The following is a 22,998-nucleotide window of genomic DNA, read 5'->3' as shown; positions in this document are numbered from 1 at the left end:
ACAATCAAATTGCACAGACCTGTACCTACCTTGCTGTAATAGGGCATTGATTGACACACACAAATCACTCTGTACATGGCAACAATTTTATTTTAACATTGTGAATGTAAAACATACCAGCAGCTGTCCACTGAACACCTGCTGAGATGGGTGCACAACATGGCATCGCCAGCGTGATCACAACCGTACCTGTGACTCGGCATGCACTCGACTTTTTCAAGGAGTTTGTGTGCCTGAGTGCAAGAATGGGATTTACAGCTAACAGTGCTCAACACTGGGGAGGGGCGTAAAAAAAAAGTAGGAAGAAGCCCTTGTATTCACAAGGTAAAGGATAGACGACAATTATGGAATGCAAAAGTGTGACATGAAATGTGCTGATGCGATGTTTCATTTGGCACCTTCGTGCATCAGCTGCCCCTCGCATTGTGTGTGTGTGTGTGTATGTGTATGTATGTGCACGTACATCATTTTCAACTTCTGCAATGTGCAATCTGTACATTACTAGCTTGCCAAAGTATGAATGCCAACAAGGCAAAATGAGAATATTATATTAGTTTTCCTTGTAAACAGCATTAAATATATTACAACTAGATCTCGCTCACGTGGCTTAGTGGTGTAAAGGCAGGAGTACATGGATAATTCTCAAGGGAACAAATGTCCATATTGTAAGAAGTCGGCAAAGCATGGGGGGGGGGGGGGGGGCAATAAACAAAAATAAAGAGAGGAAAAGAATAAATTATTTGCCAAACAACAAAAGTGATGCGAGAAGTATAACAAATACAGCAAGCAGCATGACTTGTAGAAACTTGTTCACTATAAGGTGCAACATAGGCATTGCACTTGGTTATATCTACGCGCATGTGCATAAAAACTTGGCGCTGACAAGCACACTGGATTTTGCTTGGAGCGTACTTTAGCCCACAAGAGAGAGAGCTGACCGCTATCTCCCTTATATATCAAATAAGAAAGTGTGTCACTAACCTTGGTAAAATATGCCTTCTAATGTGCAACAGAAGTGGAGTGACCAGACACACAATATTTATCTGCGAGTGTCCTGCAAACACAAGCTAATTTCTTTGGGTGGTGTTTCTTGGGATCAATCAGTCTCCACATCCAACAAATTTATGAAAGCATTCCACCTTACTTTCAAACTGTATGAAGATAAAATGGAAAACACACATTCAACAACTGTTTAACAAATGTGTGCCATCAAGAGCTTGCCAAAATAATGAAAGTACCTTTTGTCACCGGCACAACTCTATATGATTGACGATTCATTACAAGATCATGGTCCGCCAGTTTTGATTTCTATTTTCACACATCAGAGTTGGCTGTTCTGTTTGACACTGCCAACCCCCTTCAGAAAAGGAGAAAAAAAAAAGCAATATGCTGTCTCTGGTCCAAATTGTGATTGCATATGCTGGCTTAGTCCAAAAGGTTTGCATGTTATACTGTTATACTAATAACCCAAGTGCCATGCTTTTAAAAGAAACATACAAATGAACCAGCATTTGACTCTCAGCCCGACAGTATCTAAAAATTTCAATAATTGCCTCCTTCTTCTGCACTCAAAACAATCTCTCATATGCACTCAACAACCTAAAACAAAGAAGGAGGCAGTGTAAATGTGGCTGCAAAAATTTATGAAAAAGAGAAGCTTAGCCATGCACTCCAGCATTCTACTATCGTGCCTTCACCAGCAAGGATACCAATGCCAGAAACTATAGAGGATCTTACGACACTACCTAGAGGGAAATGTGGTGCTACCATCTATACAAGGGACAGGAACGCCAATATATAAAATGTTTGGCTTGTCTTGAACATAGTTTGTCTTGAAACATAACCATGCCAGTGCAAATAAAAGCTTCCTTAGGATTAATAACAAGCCTTAGTTTTTCAGAAATACAATCCTACTCATCACTTGCTCACATATGACAAAGAAACAAATGAAACAGACACACCTAATTGGTACTGCTATACATTTGGTACAGGCGTTCTTGTATTTCCTTCAATTCTCCAACCGAAAGATCGTGCTGTCAGCATTTCATGCCACTGTTGCGGAGATTCTCAACGTTCTCGCATCCCATGATGTTTTTCTTCCCTGCACGATTATTGCATCTCCTGACATTCGGCTTCTATGCATGACAGGTTCGATGGTGGGCATCATTGTGTTCTAATAATAAATTGCCCACAGTCATGCAACAAAACCAGCACCTCACACACTGCTTTAGTAGGGAACTGAACCATCATGACAGATGCAACAATGGTCACTTACAAGATGTCCCAACTCTTCGAGAGAGATGAAAATCTGAAATCCTCGAAATTCTGTCGCTCTCTGCACACTGTGCACACTGCAGCACCACCTTTCCCTCCAGGCGATTCTAAGAAAATGTTTCTGCCGGAAACAAATGAGGCACCAGCATGTGCTCCTAGCTGACATTGCGGTACATACAGCAAGGCATTTTGATAACATGTCTACACCACAGTAATAAACAGAACAAGGCACTGAACATTAGTGATAACTAAACATACACCTTAAAATGAGTACGAGGCATCTCAAGATTCAAGACTCCACGGTAAACATCACTGCAAACAAATGCAAACAAACATGATAGTCTAGGACTGAGCGGTTGTAGTACCCGACACTGGAAACAAGCATGGCAGTAAAAGCTTGAAGTAAGGGAACAATAAATACAACAAGTAGAAGAGAAAAAAAAGAATGTTTCTCTGGTGCTCTACTGGGTCATTCAAACACCAAGATTTCTGAAGTTATTTACAGAGTACGCATTTACAAGCACCAGCATTAGGTCTCCATGTGTGTATGTATGTGTGTGTGTGTGCTAAGTAAAAGGGCAATGTCAGGTTCGAGGTGCATTTAAAACACCCAGAGATTCGTCAATATTGTGACCACTATGTACAGAGAAGGTTGTATGTTACAGAAACATCTTTTTTCTTTTCAGCATAACCCTGAAGTCCTTCTACAAATAAAAGGAAAAGACTCGCACTCTGCTTTCAAGCTCCTTATTGCTCTCATCTTCGCATTCCACATGGAAGAATACAACAGCGAGCACTAACTGTGCTTAGATTCTGCATTAAATGCAATACGGCATCACGCATCGAGAGGGTCATCAGGGGGCACCACTGCATTCACTTGGTAGCAGTGCAGGCTGCTTCAGCATGGGTCACGTATGTAAAGAAAATTGAAATCACTGATAAGCAGTCAGTGTACGAGCTCTCAGTGAAAGGTTTTTTTCTCATGGACGATTTGAAAAATTCTAGAAGTTGGCTTGCGTGCAGGACCTTGCTTCAGTACCCACACCACCACCACATCTACAAAGCCAGTGATGGCATTCTCTTTTCTTTATGAAAGAGAGTGCAGATGTGGATCCTGTTTTCGGTTAAAAGATAGCTGTAAAAGACAGCTGACTTACACATTTTTGTATATCATAATCAACCACTGTAAAGCTAATTTTCCCGCAGTGCCATTTTCAATCTTAACTGCAGCACGACCAGTTTTCAAATCTGCAAATACATGTAGAAGCCACTGTGTATGAGTTTCACAAGGCAGTCTAAGGATGTTGTTCCATGCAACTGTTAAGTACTGACATGCATGGCTTGTATGTTATCTTCATATCAGTTACAAGCAGTGCCGTCATTAGTAGCACAGGATTTATGCTTTGGAGAATCCCTAAGTCGTTGAAAATAAAGGCGTTTTTTTACCTAGAAATGGTAATGTTCGTTTAAGCCACAATATTCATGCACAACATAATGGCGGCTACTGGGTCTTGTAATGTTGATTTTTGGGTAGTGAGCTTGCCAGAACATTCCACCATAACTACATTTCAAAACACTCGACATCAAACTAGAAAGTTCTGAAATGGGCACACTGGATATGGTTACCACAACCAGACAACTCAAATGGAGGCTGCATTTATTGCGTTGTCCACTGCTCATCCACAGCTTTGGGACATGTGCTTGTCATGTAAATGATGGCCTTTGATCTCCAGGTGGCAAATGCACGCAGCAACGATATCGAGATTGCGTGTTGGTAAGGAGCAATTTAAAAATAAAGCTTGCAATGCCAAATATGTAGCATTGATTCAGGAGATTGCAGAAGAATGACTAAATTTTTTCTCAAATTTTTTCAATTAGCATTTCCCGCAGATGACCTTGTTCATTTACGAAGTAATTTCTTGCCTACTATACCTGCTGTACTGCAAGCTAATCATAATTTTTCATCCTCTCTGCTTGAGTTGACAAAATTTTGCTGCATATTAACCAGAAGATGATATTTTGGACTGTCGCATGCTTATCCTGCCTCAGTGTTGGCATAACTTAATTTTTTCTTTTTTGCTTACAGCACCAGGACACTATGAGTGGAATACAGCACTTGGTACCCATGGCAATATGACCCAGACAAGAAACTTGATTTACTATCACTGCACTAATAATGTCACATGGCAAGTGTGTGTGTGGATTGTACACACATAAAGCTGATACCCAAAATGCAATGAAATATAGGAACATGCAACATTGCTCATTTGGTAAAGCAAGAATGAGTGAGCAAGAAATATGAGAGCTTTGCAGGCATGACTACACAAAACATTGTTATTGGAATGAACAAGAAACCAGCAAATAGAAACTTACACAAAAAAATTGAACTGAATGAGCGCTGGACTTCTTCCCTCCATTTTTTTTCCATTGTGTAAGCACCTCTTTGCCGATTCCCTGTTCATTCACAAGCACATACCAACTCGCACAACAAGAAACGCTACTGCTCATGGAATTTCTTTGCTGTTTTGTGACCTCAACATGCTAAAGAAACTTAGACTGTGAGTGAGAAGGGGAGGGGGAAACGACTGGAATAAACACCGAAAGATTAGGAAGGCAGCATAACCACGGGGGCAAACTATAAAATGAACAACATAAACGCTAAGTGCAGAAACATCTTAACTTGCAAGAGCGCAGATTATGCATTTTGGAGGAAAGAAACACGTAATTGAAAGACCTCAAACAGACATTTTTTTTTATTTGATGACTTGCCTCTAATATGCATATCCTTTTGTGTCAAAAAACTTCCAAGGCACCAAATAAGCAGCTGCAACCATTACTTGGCCGCACGATGGGTCTCTCATAGCACCCATGGCACACCGAACTTCCAGAGACACAGTTTAACTAGCAGTTATTTATCATGGACTCCGAGCTGTTCACAGGTGGTATGGTTTTGAAGGCTCCATGAGAAGACGGTGCTGTTTGGCCTGAACTTAATGACATCAGAGCATACGTAGAGTAAGACATTCAGCACTGTGGTGGTGAGTGCAATATACTCTGTCGGTGGAGCTCTCCAGGATATCAGAGCCTACTTCCACAAGGCTTTGGGAAAGACAGAATCCTGTACTTTCCCAGACAATTAGAAAAACTTGGTGGGTGATGCCTACCAAAAGGTGTATATATGGGGTGGTCTTCCCAGACTTGCTTCTCTGGGCACTCTCGCAGGCCTAAGAGTACGCACAAGTCGCACGTTGAATTCCACTGGTCAATCTGGATTAGTCCACTAAATCTTATAGCAATCCTTTGGGCTTCACAAATCTGAATGCGCCAGAGAAAAACAAACCACTCTGTACTAGGCTGTCGAGGAAGGTACAACATGTGGTCTGTTCCAGAAACACCAACTGCCGCTTTGTCTATGTGTCTGTGATCATCAAAACATCAGGGCGGTTTCTATGCCAATACTTCGGTCATCTGCTCTACTTGTAATACAGTCCAACCTTGATCTAGTAAACACGGATATGAAGCGTTTAATGAATATATGCTTATAACAAATATGGGATAAAGTGAATGTATTCTTGTGTTGGATGCAACTTCATTATTGGCCGCGAGATCAAGCAGAGTCGCCACCTGGTTGGCACTGGCAAAACCATGGATAATGTGGATTACACCACGTTTCGTCTGTTAGGCCCTAGGTGGCGTGAATATTGTTAAATGCTGTTTCTTTAGGCATTGTAGAACAGTTGCAAATGCTGGTGTGCATATTTTGACAGTGTTCAAAAGCATTTAGTCTTGCGCTGACGTCTTTATGCTGTAGTAAGAACAGTGACTGCCTGTGTCAAGCACGTGATGTGCGATTGTCACACCCTTCACTTACTACAAGCATATCAATTTTATTATCGGTTGGTGTTTTGATTACATCACAAAAATAATTTTAGCTCGTTTTAAACAAATAAAATGCCAGCAGCGAGACGTGAATGCCACGTTTTATGAACTTGTCATGATGTATTGATCACTCTGCAATCTCTATGATACCATGAAACATGAACGGGGTGGCGTAACATCAATCAGCAGCAGAAAAAAAGGAATATTATGCATGTGTTCATATATAAATTCCTATGCTTCATATTACAACAAATGCATTGCAATAATTGCAAGGCTGTCGCTTAACGGTTACGCAACCAGAGGTGTTCTTTTAATATGTGGTTCTGATGCAACTATGGTGAATTCATATTGCCTTGACATTAAATCGTGGGTTTTTGTACTTCGATTCGCTACTACAAAATGAAAGCTAAACTAGGGTGTTATATGAGGATCGTGTGATGCAGCACTCTATAGACACAGAATGTCATCACACAGAGCTGAAAGGTGGCTATTATAATTTCCTTTCGCTAGTCATTGTAGCATTGTTAGCTTCACAAAAGACTGGTCACTATCAGCTGAAATAAAACAACCTGATGATTTTAGCTCCTCAAGTAATTATAAATTTGCAGCATCGCTGTCGAGTGCAAAACCGTGCGAGCACGATAAAAAAATTTTGTCTAAAGAAACCTGATCATCCTACTAGCGTACTGCCACTTACAGTGGCCTGCTTGCTTAGCTTAACTCTAGCTCTAGCTGAACTGCTAAAAAAAAAAAAAAGAAAAAGAAAAGAAAGGAAACAGATATGTACATGTACATTTCGTGATTTAGAGTGTGCATTAACTTGCTACTTCACCTTTGTTGTACAGGAATATAACTTTTTATACCCCTGCAAGATTCGCAGAGAATGCTGTATTAAATAACTTCCACATGCAACAATGTTAACAGACTATGTGGAACGCAAGCGAAGTATACACAAAAAGCCCTAAGAAAGTGCCAAAACAATGACTGTGTGACTGAGTGCCAGTCCCTTTTTCAGGGCAGTTTGCACTGCTTTTAAGTAAACAAGATGGCGCTGGGCATTTTGTGCAAGAATGTGGCATTGGAGGGCAATATAAGATCAGTTTACTGCAGTCAGCACGTATCATTACCGGCAAATTTGGCCAAATAGTTCACAGTGGAATGCGGCCACATACCTTTCAATGTGTGCCGTCGACCGCCTGTCCCCACTAATGCGGCAACAGTTGCTGCCTCCTGTAGTTTCATCTTATGGCAAATAGCAAGGTTCTATTGCACTAAGTTATACTGGGTGTTTGCACCGATTCAGAAAGCCTCTTTTTTTTGTCATATGTGCCCTAGAGAAGTGTTATCACACAAAATTTTACAAGCGAGAGGAAGCTATACTTAATTGATTTCACTTATTCCTGTAATTTTGTCTTTTAAATTATAGTGGCTAGTGCAAGCTTGCCAATATAGATCTAAAGCAATGATTGATGAATAATGTGCAGTCAAATCTCGTCAATTCGAACACGCTTAATTCGAACATTCGGTTTATTCGAACTGACGCTGTGGTCTTGTCAAAGTTATGTGTATTCCAATAGGTGAAAACGCCCGGTAATCCGAACGTGTAAGCATTTGCAACGGTTAATTTGAACATACTGTGCTCCGACAATGTTCTTAGCAGTGTGCCAAATCACGTGGCGGCGCCTCCGACCAGCATTCCGCTGACCCCGCCATAGAGGAAGAGCTTAGGAGAGACTCCTCAACGTCGCGCAGAAAATAAATAAATAAGTAAATAAATAATAATAAAAAACGCGGTGAAAATTTGTGTGCAGGCACGCATAACCAATTACTTCTGTTAGTGACTTGTGTTAGTGTTGCCGCACTGCCATGTACCCCACAGAGTAAAAGAAGATATGAAATTTCGAACGCAAAAAAACCTTCGCTGCCCGGTTTTCCGGACTTTTTGCCATGACCACGGGTCTGAAATGGCATTATTCGAAGCCTCCACCACCACCACCATTTTGATTATCGCGCCGCCTCGAGCCGGCGCTCTCGCACGCAGATCCGCTGGCAGCTGTAGCCACACCGCGGCAACACTAGGACTAGCTACTTTGGCGTTCGCTACCAAACTTCTTGCTGTTCGGTGCCGTGTTTTTCATTGAAGCCATTCGCTGCTGTTGGAAATGGCGTCGGCTCCGCCTTCATAATCCTCGCCAATGGCTTCGGAGAGCGCAAAACTTGGCGCATTGCATACCGTATTTTCCTGTGTATAAGACGCGGTTTTTTTCCAAAAATCTTGCTGGTGCGTCCTATACAAGGGTGCGTCTTATATGCGAATTTTTCGTTTTTTTTTTTTGCGGGTTCAGAAATTACTCAGGTTCATGCTCAAGCTTTTTTCACCGAAAAAATATCACTACCAATGATGCGGTAGTAGCACGGTTAATACTTCAATACGGGGACCGCCGTGCGCAACTTTTTTTAGGTGAACTTTATCATGAAACGGCGGGGATGACGACTTCCAGAATCGCAAACACGCGGTCGTTTCGGAGGCGCAAGCAAAAGTAATGTGAAATTCCCAAAGATGGCGACAGTCGCGCTTCTCGACATTGTCAAGACAAGCCAAGCCGGCGTTCTTTTTTAGTCATTCTTTGCAACTTCGCAACCGTGTACGTATTACGTCTGTGTTGGTGACTTCGGCGTGTGTTTTCCACTACCTACACCTGTCGTGCTCGGTCTTACTACAGTATGCCACCGAAGTTGCGCAAGAGCTACACCGCAAAGTTCAAATTATCTGCGGTCGAGTATGCTACCGAAAACGGAAATCGGGCTGCGGGCCGCCATTTCGACGTCACCGAGAAGATGATTCGCACGTGGCGACAGTCGTCCGCCAAACTGCAGGCGATGAAGAGCGGAAAGAAGGCTGACCGCGGGAAGAAGGCGCGGTGGCCTGAACTTGAAGACCGGCTCCTCAAGTGGGCTCTTGAACAACGGGCTCAAGGTAGGGCTCTGTCAACCGTGCAGTTGCGCTTGAAAGCACGCACTTTGGCGAGTGAAATCGGTGCTGCTGATTTTGTTGGTGGGCCGTCATGGTGCTATAGATTTATGCAGCGCAAAGCCTTGTCAATAAGAGCGCGAACGACAATGTCTCAACAACTACCAGACGATTTCGGAGAGAAAGTGGAGAAGTTCCATGAATTTGTGAAGAAGGAAGTCGAAAAGAATAACATCATCGACAGCCACATCGTAAACATGGACGAAGTGCCTCTAACATTTGACATCCCTATGTCAAAAAGTGTCGCTCAGAAAGGTGATAAGACTGTCACAGTACGAACAACTGGGCACGAAAAGTCTCACTTCACTGTCGTACTTGCGTGCTGTGCTGACGGAACAAAGCTGCCGCCGATGATAATTTTTAAAAGGAAAACGATGCCAAAAGAAAGCTTTCCGCCTGGTGTTATTGTCACAACTAACCAGAAGGGCTGGATGGATGAGCAAATGATGGGAGTTTGGCTCGAAAAGTGCTTTTCGAAGCGCCCGGATGGATTTTTTCACTCCCGGAAAGGCCTTCTGGTTATGGATAGCATGCGGGCGCACATTACTGACTTGACACTGAGGCAAATCAAGGCGAAGAACTGTACCCCTACAATAATACCCGGTGGTTTGACGAAGGTTCTACAGCCTTTGGATATTTCCGTCAACCGCAGCTTTAAAGCTATTTTGCGACGTATTTGGGAGGCGTGGATGACGGAAGGCGAGCACAGCTACACCGCAACTGGACGCATGAGGCGCGCTTCTTACAGCGAAATTGCGAAGTGGGTCCATGAGGCCTGGAGTGCTGTTAGAGTGGCAACCATAACTGCAGGGTTCCGGAAGGCTGGCCTGCTAGCTTCATCGCCAACCGAGCACGACGACAATCAGACCAGCGGTTCTGAGTATGAAGAGAATGCTTCAGCCGCGTTGCCTCCAGAAATGGGCGAGCTTTTTGAGAGCGCATCCGAAGATGAAGACTTCGATGGTTTTAAGTAAAAATAAAATGTTGTTATGGACATATGGGAGAGTTCTTTCGTCGTATTTTTCTTTCTTTTTTGCTAAAACGTGGGCGGGTATGGCGTGAGTGTTGCCTTTTGCGATCACTTAGCGTTGCTTAAGAACTTCTCACAGGCCGCCGCGGTGGCTCAGTGGTTGAGTGGTGATGGTCGATCAAGCGTGTTTAATTAACCCTGACTAGCCTAAGTGGGTAAATTGGGGTGCGTCTTATACACGGGTGCGTCTTATATACCAACTTTTTCAATGAGAGCCTTCATATATGGCGAATGCGTCTTATACAAGGGTGCGTCTTATACACTGGAAAATACGGTAATATCGGTTCCCGAAAGTCAGCTTCGCCTCAATACAGCACTCTTATGCGGTGAAACATACCAAAAGATCGAAGGGGCAATTGTCACGGGACATGGTGCGTTTCCCTAAATTAAACCGCGTGCACCCGCCATCTCTTATCCCAGTTCGAGCACCGATCCGCCTAATAACTGACTGTAATTTGTAGATACGTGCGAATAAATCTTGTGGTGCTTCCCACCCATGTGTTAGCTCAGTGCACATGCACCACTGCAGGTAATTCCTCCATTAAATTAGATTCCTTTAATTTGAAATTCTTTTAATTCGAACAAATTTTTGGGCCCCTTCAAGTTCGAATGATTGAGATTCGACTGTACATATGTTAGTGGCATTATGTGCAAAACAGACCATAACTTGCTATCTTAAATCTTTTTAGTCACAGTTTTGTGCAAAGAGCTCTCTAGGTGCTTCCTTGAAGTACTAACTGAGCACCATACTGGCAAAAGATGCACTCATAAAGCAAAAAGAAAGCACAGAGTTGAATCTCAATGCTTACACAAAGCACTAAATCCATATGGACTCATCTCTCAGCAGGTGGAAATGCCGTGCCTTTGAATTTCCAGCTAATTGCCCTGACAGCAAGCCAAGCAAGAATGCTTCGCTGTACAGAGAGTTTATCCAGATTGACCAGTGAAACTTACTCCAGACTTAGTGGTGGGATGCAAATTTTCTAGTCCAAAGGGAAAAAAGATAAGCATTCGAGGTCTACTAACTTAACAGTTAAAAAAAATTAGGGGGTTTTACAAGCCAAAACCACTTTTTGATTATGAGGCACGCCATAGTGGAGGACTCCGGAAATTTTGACCACCTGGGGTTCTTTAACGTGCACCTAAATCTAAGTACACGGGTGTTTAAGCATTTCGCCCCCATCGAAATGCAGCCGCCGTGGCCAGGATTTGATCCCACAACCTTAACAGGTTGAGAACCGTCTAAGTGCACTGGGTGCTATGGAAGACTCATTGAATGGGACTAGAAACTATTGCAGTCACATATTTGGTGTTGTGCAAACCTTTTACACAGTGCTCTCCATACTTCCTAAACCCAAAATAACCAAACTCCACCCTTGTGTTGCTTCTTATGACCTGTGGTTGTGCTGTTTTCCCACAAAGTGATGTGCCGACTAGCCCAACCCAGTACTGCAAAACCACCGGAAGACACCAGAAGATTCGTCAGCGACTGCCCTGCCGCCTGTACCAGAATCAAGGTCCTTGATGTGTGTGCCTAGGAAGTGAGACTGCAGGTAGATGAACAGATGAGGTGCAGGTGGGGTGTCTCAGAAGCTCTCAACAAAGCTGCCAGGGAAGAGTCCAGTCTTTCCCGTCCTCTGCAGCGTGCCTTTGAACCAGCCATCCTCCCGCTTCTTGTGCACATACACGACGTCTCCCTGCTTGAGCTCGAGCTCATACTCGCTGTTCGGAGGGTAAGGCACAATGCAGCGAAACCTGCACAAAATGAGCTGCATGATCTCTTGTACATAAATGTCAATGCTACAGCAGACAAACACTAAAAACTATGGATGTGCGGATACCCGAATATCAGCAAATCGAATCGAATAGTGAATGTTCAAATAATTTGATTTGTCAATCGATTATCTACTATTCAATTTCTTTTTCAGAATATTTGATGTATTCAGCGTAAAGAACTGCATGGATTTCACGCATCTAAGTTAATAAGTGAACTAATGTAGTAGCACCTGAGACAAATGCTACAAAAGCAACCTGGAGTACATGAGACAATGATACAAACCTCTTAACACTTCATTGCCCTTTGATGCTCTTGAGGAATCGTACTTGCATAGTAAATTATCAGCATCTAGCTTTCAATTCTTGCTTATCATAGGCTAAATTACAGCTATGCCTTCAAGAAGAACCAATGACAAATGAGTATTGCGGAAATCTGTGAGGCAGAGGAAGCTTTATGAAAGGAATGAAATGGTCAGCTACCTTGCAGCATGAAGCTACAAAGAAATCTGATAATCATTTATCATAAAGAAAATTTCGTAGCTGAAGAAAAATCCATTCTGATCCAAGGATTGAAACCGGGACAAACTTCTTTCCAGGGAGGTCTCTTTAGCATATTGCCATGTTGTAGTGACGGTAAAGAATAAAACTGCCAAAAGTGCCAGTTAAAAGTGCAACTTTTTATTGGGTGAACCCAACAAACCAACGAGACTCGAAGCACAATGATGGAGAGCACAGTCATCGAGTGTCGAAATCTGATCTACGAATCAAGTGTGTCAGCTATTTATACATGACTCATCGTACGTTTCAGCAACATTGCTGGTGCTCACATTTGTTCTAGAAGGTACATCACTATTAATGTCGTGTGCTCAATCTGATTAGCCAAGAGTCTTTCGCTACAAAATCGGCAACAACATTTAGGAAATTTCGGATACATGTGGGCATGGCTTGTGCAGAATGATAACTTTGCAACAGTGGTTAGCCGGTGAAAAGCGGTCACCAGAAAAAGATGAACAATGCATGCATATCAATGTGGGCTAACCAGTAGGCTAGCGAGGACAGCTTAAAGCACAGAGAGAATGAATATAACAAACAAGTTCTTTCCGAGAAACCCATATGGGTTTCCTTTGTAGCTTTGTGCTACACTAGGGTGGGTGACCATTTCGTCTTTAACAAAGAGCCAATGTACCAACACACCTTTCCCTCACAAGAGGAGCAGGCTGCTTGGGCCTCGCCTTGAGGCTGTCGTTTCCATCCAGGGAGCTGGTCTTCTTGTGCAGTGCCTGCTGGTTGCCTAAAACCTCACTCGGACACGAGCCAGACCTGCGGGTAGAAACCCAAAGTGAATTATAGCAAGCTTGTCGTACAGGGAAAGTGATGGTAAGATAATCGCGAAGTTGCCTGCGTGATAAGTTACTGATCTCAAATGTGACATTTCCTTACCAATTTTCTGACTCTGTACTTGCTGTTGTAAGTCCTGTTTGTTCACTTGATCTACGTACTGCAGTCAGCGCAATAAACCTAATGATTGACAGTGAGTGTTCAGTAGTAGTACTATACTTTATTCTATGTGCCATCCTTGCACCATTTATTCACTAAGTTACAAGCTTGCGCTAACTTTTGCATTTTGTTGCTGTAGTTGATTCCTTCATGTCACTTATTGCACAACACTCACTTGGCCTTAAGGTGGGAGGGGGGGGGGGGGGGGAATTTCTTTTAGGATCCTGCCCTACACTTCACACACGCCTTTACAGGGCTACATACGCACATTATCAGTAAAGATGATTTAGCCATGTAAGGGTAACATTTTTTTTCATAAAACGAGTCCCCCTAGGGTCACACTTGTTTATTGCCGATTTAATTTCTTCAGAGTGACTCATATTGAGAAAAAAAAGAAAAAGGAATATGAGCAAATTATTCTTTAGGCGATAATAAAGTGACCAAATGTATTAATGCACAATTCTACGCATGGTTTAAAAATAAATACATGTATAAACCAGCATACTGAACCAGCACACAAATGTAATAAAATTTACACAACTTATCTAGATGTTTTAAATACAGTCGAACACCGCTATATCAAACTTGCAAAAGAAACTCCTATCAGTTCGATACAGGGCACAATTCGACATAAGCCTGCAAAAAAATTGGACGTCATAAAAGCACACACCATTTATAAAATCATTTTATTGATGAAACTAGCATAGTTTTGCATGGAATAGTCCTGTATTTTCTTCTGCTTGGTCAATCTTGCTGTCTGTGACGCATGCACTTCTCCGCATTGTCTAAAGAGTCGCAGTAGCAGAGGCCGCAACTTTCCACATTCACGCGTAAGCACCGGACTAAGGCGAGTGCACCAAACGCCTCGGAGGATGTGGGCAAAGGACAATTGTTGCTTTCCTCATTACAGTCGAGTCCCGCTACAACGAAATTGACGGTGCACGAAAAAAAATTCGTAGAAGCGAAAATTTCGTTGTTGTGAAATTCACAAAAATATGGCTAACCTGAACTGGTAAACCACAAACAAACTTTTATTTCCAGAAGTCAAGCAGTGTCGACTGCTTCCTTTTTTTTCCTAGGAGCATCATGACTCGATTTTCGCGTTCGACGAGTAGCTGCATCGCGACGTCGTCATCATGCACAGCTACGCTGTTTCTGATGACATCGAACGCATCCAGTACGCGAGATGTGGCCGGTGGGTGCATATCTGGCACTTCGTCGTCATCCGACTGCCCCCCGTCGTTGCGGACACTTTTTATGATGTCCTTATCGCTCAATTCCTCCCGGGCGATCACATTGATGTCAGCGTCGATGAAGTCGTCCAGCTCGACACTGGATGGCACACTTCCGGCACCTTGAAGGGCCGCCCAGGACGCAGTTACGTCTGCTGGCGGATGCACTGCTCCGTTGCAGTCAGCAGCATCCTCAGCGGAGTCGGTGTCTGGATCTCCGAGCTTGAAGCCAGCGTGCGTGAAACAGTTTGCGATAACTGGCCGTCCAGTTGCAGCCCACGCAGCAGCCATCATCTGCAGCGCCATGTACAGGTCTAACTTCGTGTCGCGACCGGTCTCCACATTCAATAGGAGACGCTGCATCACTCGCTGGCGGTAGGCGCACTTCAAACTTCTAATGACACCTTGGTCAAGCGGCTGTATGATCGAAGTGCAGTTCGGCGGAAAGTACTTCAGCTCCACATTTGTGAGCTCCACATCCAGAATATGATGGGCGGAGCAATTGTTCAGCAATAAGCACACCCGCCGGCCCTGCCTCCTCATGTCGCAGTCAAATGACGCGACCCACTCGGAGAAAATGGCCCGCGTCATCCAGGAGCGGCTGTTGGCGACATATTTTACGGGAAGGCTCCTATTACCTTTAAAGCAACGGGGCTTTGCACTCTTCCCAATGACTAGCGGTGGGCGCTTGTCGGATCCGTCCGCGTTGGCGCACAGCAGCACGGTCACGCGCTTCTTACTGTGTTTCCCACCGTGGCAACGCTGACCTTTCATTTCGAGGGTTTTAGACGGCAGCATCTCGTAAAACAGGCCTGTCTCGTCAGCGTTGTAGATGTCACACTTCGCATAGTCTTTCAACAACGCCGAAACGTTTGTGGAGATCCAGGCGGATGCGCTGCCTGTGTCTGCCGATGCCGACTCGCCAGAGAGCGTCTTGCCGACAATGTCATGGCGGGCCTTGAATCTGCTGAGCCAGCCTGTGCTCGCCTTGAAATCGTCAATCCCCAGCAGGCAAGCGTAATTCAGGGCCTTCTGCTGCACGGCGTTTCCACTGATGGGTATGTTTTTCGCCCTCGTCTCGACAAACCACGTGTACATGGCCTTGTCGAGGTCTTCGTGCGCCGACGGCGTCAGCTTCTTCCGCTTGGCTGATGTGCCTGAAGCAAGAGCTTGCGCTATTGCTTCTTTTGACTTCAAGATGGTGGACAGCGAACTGGGAGAAATCCCAAACTTCTTCGCAACGTCACCTTTCTTCTCTCCACTTTCGACTTCGGCCAGGATCCTAGCTTTATCCTTCAGGGATAAAAACTTTCGACATGGCGGCGCCATGTCGGAAAGCACGCTAAAAATCGAACACCGCAACACGTGCACAACACGAACAGCACTAACTACGCACCGACGGCGCCGAGACGCAGCATGGACTAACGAGACGACTGAGCGTCGGCTTTGGATTGTCTGCGGCTAAAAAGTTTCAAGCCAATCTCAAAGGTAGGCCAGTCTCATCGCCGTCGCCATCGAGCAATGGCGGCCCCCATGCTCGGTCATCAGCGGCAGTTTCTTGCGGTGCCAACGCGCGATGATAACTTTGCAGACGCTTTTTTTATGTGCAAAATGTTCGAAATTGCGTTTCCTGCGCGGCAAATTAAATTTCGAGCCTGGAATTACTTCGTCAGATTTCGTTAAAGCGGAACGGCATAAGAAAAAGTGTTCGTTGTGGTGAGGATATTTGTGCATTGACTCCTATGGGCAGCTGACGGGGAACTGAGAATTATTCGTTGAACCGGACATTTCGTTGAAGCGGCGTTCGTTGTAGCGGGGTTCGACTGTATGTCCACTTTCACTTGTGCTCGGTACGATTTGGGCAATGTAGTCTTCGTTTTTGGGCTCTCCCGTGGTCGCGACACCATCATCTGCATTCATAAACTCGTCGACCGTTGCCCTCTCAATGACTTCCAAAAATTCTGACAGCTCGCTCCGAACTTCAGCAACACCGGGAACGGCTTCGTCGCACTCATCAGAATTTTCAGTCACCACCGGCACGCAGAAGCCGGCACGTCTGAAGAAATTTCGGATGAAGCACTTGTACACGGCCGTGCGTATGCGTCGGGCGCCACGGGCACCGGGTCGTGAGTTTGTCTGCTTTAGCCCTAATCTCCCCCTTATTCTTCAAGATTGTGCTGAAAGTGCTCCTCGGAATCTTGCACGCTACGGAGTCATCTGACTTGTCACCGCGTTCGACCCAATTAATGATTTCAAGCTTCACGGCGAAAGGCAAATTCTGCCGCTTCATCACGGCAACACTGCGAGAGAAGGCCCACAAGGTGCAACCAGAATGAACCACAAAAGCAGCTAGACAACTTGCGCTTGTGCAGCCTTGCACGACGAGGGCACAAGAGCCACTGAGTGGCTGTCTGAGCAAGCGCTGCGGGCGGGCCAGGATCATTTTTTCAGGGGGTGTCAATGGCTCGCTCAATGCAGCGCAGTCACGGTAGGGAGAGCGGTGGGATGGAACTGCACCGCCGGGTTTCCCCGCTGCCGCAAGGAAAAGCCAACTTCTGGGGGCACTTTTGCAGTGCTTGTCGTTCGATATATTGGGAATAGCTGCTATTTTTGTTCGATGTAAGCGTAATTTTTGCTATATGTACTCATTGTAACTATACCGTGCTCAGAAGTTGTTCGATATAGAGAATAATTCCATGTAGATAGGTTCAATATAGTCGGCTTCGACTGTAGGTTTGACATATTTATGGCCCATATTTCAAAATGTTCCATTTAAATTACTACTTTTCTCGTGTGTCGTGCCGAGGGTGCTATCCCAGCAAAGACAGCAATTGGTGGGCTTCAAGCCATGTCAAAACCAACGACGAAGGGCCGGAAGAACGGAGAATGAAGTGAAATGTGAGAATAAAGCCCCAGGACATGTGGTCATAGGGAAAGCGAGGCCTGTCACGTGAGCGCCTGCAAGCAAACTCAGTGGTGTGCACCAGTCATAAAAACGAAGCAAGTGAGAAACTTGCAGTAATCTGTTGCTAGATCACTAGATGAGATTCTATTCGTTCCCACAGGTAGGTGTGTGTGTGTGTGTGTGCGTGTGTGTGTGTGTGTGTATTGTTACAAGGATGTTGCGAGAAAGAAAGACTATATTTACAATATATATACAGGATGAGTCAGAGTAGTGAAGATGGCTGACCACCAACAACACGCAGCAGCCAGCGTCTCCGATCTTCTTCCTCTCTCTTTCATCTTTCCGTAACAGGACCCCCGGGTGGCAAAGCGCCGTCTTGGCGCATGGTAGGCAAAGAATTGCAAGCGGAGTATGGCTTCAGCCGCGAAACGTGCACGACGTCAACAGGCATCTGACTTGAGGATGCATCAAAGTGCAGTGGCGAAATTTCGTAATGTACGTTAACTTGGCGTAGGATGTCATAAGGCCCTGTGTAGCGAGAGAGAAGCTTCTGGGAGAGGCCAACCCGACGACATGGTGACCAGAGGAGCACTCAAGCAGCTGGCGCGAACTTAACATCGCGATGGCAGCGGTCGTAATGCTCTTTTTGTATATTGTGGGGTTCTCCTCCCGTGCTCTTGGGACAAAGGAACGACAACACAGTAGTGCAAACAATCACAAGGGCATTTATTGCACCTTTCATAGATCAATGCCTGCTAGCCGAGTTGCTATCCACAAAACATGCCGATGGGCGCGCGACAAATCTAGAAGTCCAACTCACCGCGACCGGAAAACGAGCGAATATGTTTGCCCCATGCTGGATCCCAACGCCTGGTCGTTCGCGTGTACGGTCACACGCCAACGGTCTCCAAGGCGGCCACACGAGACGGTCTCGCAGAAGCATGGTCGGCGGCGCGCGGGACGTCCACGCTCTTCCCCGACCCGCCGGGAAAGAGCAAGCGCCTTGTCTCCCGGCGCCCAAGTAGCCCCGCCTGTCGGCGGCGTTAGCAGTGCAACACTCGCGCCATCTCTCGCACCGCGCCCCAACCACATCGACCGCCGCGAGCATCACGCAGGCCACGCGGCGAAGCCGCACTACAGGAGGCGCGCTATGCGGGGAAAACATCAGGGGACGCGCGAGAGTCGCGCATCCCCACAATATGCTGCAAGGCTAAGAAACAAGACCAGCCACTTGACGTGCCATGTGAGCGCAAACGATGACTTCACGAGCGTACTCAGTTGCCACATGTGGCACAGAAGGGAGGATGGTGTCAAATGGCAATGTGGGATCGCGGCCATACAAGAGATAAAAGGGTGAATATCCGGCGGTGTCATGTCGGCACGAGTTATGCACAAACGTCACATAAGCCAGCAGGGTGTCCCAGTCGAGGTGATCATTGGAGACGTACATTGACAGCATCTCTGTGATTGTTCGGTTGAGACGTTCATGTGTGGGTGGGAGGCGGTGGACGGTGTATATATATGTATACACACACACGCGCGCACACACACACGCACGCACGCATACAGCCGAACCTACTATTCAAGTGCCATGACAATTCCATTGTTATAACTGATAATTGTTATAACAGGGTTGCATGAAAAAAAGAAATCGAAATGGGGGATGGCATAGCTGTTCCAAGAAAACTATAATGGCGGGGAGGCCAGTTCTTTTTTCCACCACTTTCTGATTGTGTTGACTCGTTTAACTGTTTAACTCTGTTTCCTGCGCACTGCGATTGCATGTTGTTAACAAGCCACGGCTGTCAGCGTTCAAGAATGGCACTGCTATAACAATTGCAAACAGGGGTCGCGGGTGGCAAGTGACATACGAGCTCTGCCGAGGCGTCGCTATGGTGGCCCCAAAAGGCACCTTTTAAAAATGCGAGAAGGTTGCCACAGCAACATCTCAGCTTGAGAAATCCAGAAGAAACACTGGGAGGAGATCGCTACAAGCATCTTACCATGTGCTTCCCACTAGTTTGCACGAGAAAACTGCATGTCCATCAGCCTTGTTTGCTTTATGCGAAGCTTGCCAACATCCTTCTCCAAGGCATCCAGGTTCTCAAGGTATTGAAGCGGAAGGTCCGTCGCGAAAACAAGCTCACGAGGGACTGAATCATCCACAGGACCTCCCATGTGGACAATGTTGAGGCAGCCTGCCCTACCGCGTCAACCGTGCCATCGTGCCTTTCACTATCGCTATCCGATACAAGCATGTTACAATGTTACCCTCAAAAGCACAGCTTGGCAGTACGCATACAACATTATGTGCCCAGGTTAATTCGTGCACACTCCAGTACACAGTACACAAGCAAGAGCTGTCACCTGATGTGCACGACAGGCACAGCACTGGGTGGCTGCAGAGAGGGCTGGCCCGCTGCTGCTGAGCTGTCCACGAAACTCGGGTTGTCGCAGGAAAAATTGGGTGGAGGAGGTGAGCGCGATCTGCGCTTGGCTGTGAGCCGCTTCATCAGGCTTATCTTCTCCTTTTCCTTGCGCTCCTTCTGCTAGAAAAGTGCACATCATCCGCATTCAGCAAAAAATCTCGCTTCCATACGAGGCCAAATAAGTCAAGCTCAAAGGCCCTCACAATACAGCAGCAGTTACATCTACTACAGAGCAAGTATGCTCCTAAAGACTACGGACATTGAATAATTCAACAACGGAACTCTGCCGGTGCAAAGTGATTGAAGATCAAATTAAATGTTTGATCTGCATGGGCATCTTTTGGGCTCTCGATAGGAGTGCCGATAGATATTTCTGAAATTGTAGAAAATCTGCGACATAGTTCTCGCATGTACGAAGATGACACATGGCAAGTACGAAGGTTGGGAGACAACTTATTTTATACCAAAGTTGCTCTCCAAAGGGCCCTGGGGCCATTGACATTTGTGATAACCCGACATGGGGCAAAATTTGCTGATGAATATAGCAATATGACTAAGTAAAATGATGATGCTTGTAAAAAATAAACAAGAGTGCTGTGCATGTTTCTTCTTGTTGCAGTTGCAGTGATCAAAGGAATGGAGTGAGCCAAGGTATTACAAGGCCATGAAGCATGTCCACCTCCTGGGTACAGTGGGGACACTCAGCTCTCTTGTGCCCCGTTATGTTGTTCTCCCTGCAAGGCTCTTGCATCTCCTGTAATCATGTTTTCTGTGTAGCTAGCGCCACAGATGGCTGATGTAGTTGCAGAACAGTATGAGAAATGGTGCGAGCGTTGCGCTGCTAATGCCACCTAACAGTGGAGTTACTCGGGTGCAAGAGAGAGTACAGTGAAACCTTGTTACCACGAACACCACATTAACAAACTTTTCAGATTAACGAACTTTCAGAAATCCCCTGCTGCTTCCTTATCGTTCTAATGTAAAAATATTTCAGTACTGCGAATTTCAGAAGACCGCACTTTTCAGAAAAACGATCTTTATTCCATTTCCCTGTGATGTTAACGCCTCAGTACTACAAGCTAATGTTACGAAATCTGGGGATTCTTAGATTTCAGTGTATCCTTCACGGCAGCCGAAACAGCAGGCTGGCAGATGACAAGGCACAGAGGGCGGTCGCAGAGCATGGGTTTGGAAAACCTGAGACAGCACCCAAGGAAAAAAGAATGCAGGCGAGCAGAGGCAACGATGCATCAGGTTTTGCGAGTGCATGCTCCACCCAGAAAAGTGTCGCCTAGCAATGGAGGCGCGCATCTTTTTTCTTTCACCCTTCTTTCTGCACACACCTCTTTCTTTCGAGCTTCTTTCTGTGGCCGTACTAGCTACACACCGCAGTGAAATGTAACCTCCGTACTTGCCGAGATGCCACATGATCGCACTTTGCACTTTCCAGACGGTGTTGTTTATGCACGCTTGCACTTTGACATAGTTCAGGTGTCACAGTTGTGGTGTCCACAGCAAGAAATGTGAAAAACAAAAAAGCAAGAAACATTGCACTTTGGAGGTGATATGAAGCTACCTTTTTGTCAGTAGTTTTCTCGGTGTCAGCGTCTGTTCTGCGTGGCTGCGGAATCTATGAAGAATAGCAACAATGCATGCCGAGAGCCAACAGCAACGTTTTCGTGGATAGCCCATAAGCTGACAACTTAACTGATGGGTTGATGGGTGGAATGGTTAATTTTGGGGCTTTCACTATAACGATCTTTCAGAATAACAAAGAATTTACCGCGGTCCCCTGAAGTTCGTTACATCGAAATTTCAGTGTACTGCATTTACTAGATTTTTTTCGTGATTTTCGTTGCTTGAACTCGTACCTCGCTCTACATTCAAATAACAGCAAAATCAATTATTTTAAAAGAAATATTCTAAATTCTATGGTTTTAATGTTATGTCGGCAACTTGTACTTGTCATTCCTTTGTCCCAAGAAACTGGTTCATAGAAACAAGTATAGTTAAAGCTTGATATAGTTAAGTGGGTAAAATTGCCACTTCGTTGCATTGAATTTTTATTATGCAATAGACTCTATATAAACGGAGGCTCAAGGGACCAGGGAAATTGGTTCTATTTATCAGGACTTCCATTTACTAGGGGACAAAGTTTAATACAATTGCATTGCATAATACAATTGCATAATACAATTGCAAACCAACTAAACATGAGGATGGTGTTCCATTTAAGAGGCAGTTCTGTTTAAGCGATTTTTGTTTATCGAGATTCCACTGTACTGAAATTCAACATTTTATAGAAATAAGGAGTCATCGCCAGTTTTTTTTAACACCCATGAAAAGGGCCGCAGAAGTTTCTGAATTATCAAGCAATCTGGAAAAACAAACCTCACTGATAAAAAAAAAATGTTTTGCTGAAGTTGAGCGTCAGCCCCCCACTCCAACCTCCCCATAGCACGTGCACGATCAGAATACGGGGTCACAGTGTGCAGTGCAAACAAGATGTTCCTCACCTTTTCCAGACGTGTCGCTGAAGCAGATGGAGCCAGGGCACTGGAGGAGGTGGCAGTCGCAGATGAGCTGGAGCAGCCGGGCGTATTGGATGTGGCCACCCCACCAGCACTGCTGGCCTGGGTGCTGCCACTGCCGGCGCCCACAGAGGTTGTAACGGCAACAGCGGGGTTGCGAGTGGGCGTAGCACAAGCAGGCACCCACGTGGAGGCACCGCTACCTGACCCATAAGAAGAAACCGAAGAGGGAGGCCACGCGAGCAACCAATGGCCGCCAGTGGGGCCAGCACTCCCCGAGGAAGCCTGGGAAGAAGCAGGGCTCCCTGTGGTGACAGCCACTGCCTTGGCCACGCCCAGCTGCTGCATCTGCAGGGCCACAGGGCCATGGCTCACCTGCAGGCAGGTTTGCAAAGCACTTCAGGGATGCTGCTC

The 22,998-nt window shown here is 45.5% G+C and overlaps 2 protein-coding genes and 2 long non-coding RNA genes across 6 annotated transcripts in view; 2 read left to right on the top strand and 2 right to left on the bottom strand.

Moving 5' to 3' along the window:
- Positions 1–6,875, top strand: part of LOC129386196 (uncharacterized) — a 15,965-nt gene extending 9,090 nt beyond the window's left edge. For both annotated transcript variants that reach the window (XR_011893844.1, XR_011893843.1), the window contains one exon: positions 2,961–6,875. This is a non-coding gene — a long non-coding RNA (uncharacterized lncRNA). The remainder of the gene's footprint in view (positions 1–2,960) is intronic.
- Positions 69–22,998, bottom strand: part of POSH (SH3 domain containing ring finger posh) — a 56,551-nt gene continuing 33,621 nt past the window's right edge. The window contains exons 13-16 of one of the 2 annotated variants that reach the window (XM_050184290.3): positions 22,570–22,959; positions 19,992–20,173; positions 13,185–13,310; positions 69–11,969 (exon numbers count right to left, since the gene is read on the bottom strand). In XM_050184290.3, coding sequence (XP_050040247.1) covers positions 11,801–11,969; positions 13,185–13,310; positions 19,992–20,173; positions 22,570–22,959 — 867 coding nt within the window. In that variant the 3' untranslated portion in view covers positions 69–11,800. The remainder of the gene's footprint in view (positions 11,970–13,184; positions 13,311–19,991; positions 20,174–22,569; positions 22,960–22,998) is intronic. The other variant, XM_055073742.2, reaches the window with a different exon arrangement.
- Positions 11,859–22,667, top strand: LOC126537152 (uncharacterized). The gene is made up of 4 exons (XR_008613653.2): positions 11,859–11,947; positions 13,247–13,367; positions 20,673–20,739; positions 22,579–22,667. It is a non-coding gene; the product is annotated as an uncharacterized lncRNA (long non-coding RNA).
- LOC140217045 (tigger transposable element-derived protein 6-like) lies at positions 14,519–16,065 on the bottom strand. The gene has a single exon (XM_072287471.1). The coding sequence runs from the start codon at positions 16,046–16,048 to the stop codon at positions 14,519–14,521; it is 1,530 nt and encodes a 509-aa protein (XP_072143572.1). The 5' UTR covers positions 16,049–16,065.

This window comes from Dermacentor andersoni, chromosome 4 (assembly GCF_023375885.2).
Source record: "Dermacentor andersoni chromosome 4, qqDerAnde1_hic_scaffold, whole genome shotgun sequence".
Lineage (NCBI taxonomy): Eukaryota > Metazoa > Arthropoda > Arachnida > Ixodida > Ixodidae > Dermacentor > Dermacentor andersoni.
Note: the sequence above shows the minus strand (reverse complement) of the source record. Positions and strands in the feature narration are given on the sequence as shown.

Bases quoted from the DNA above. Each gene is read 5' to 3' on its own strand.
- LOC140217045 (XM_072287471.1), bottom strand. From the start codon at position 16,048: ATGGCGCCGCCATGTCGAAAGTTTTTATCCCTGAAGGATAAAGCTAGG.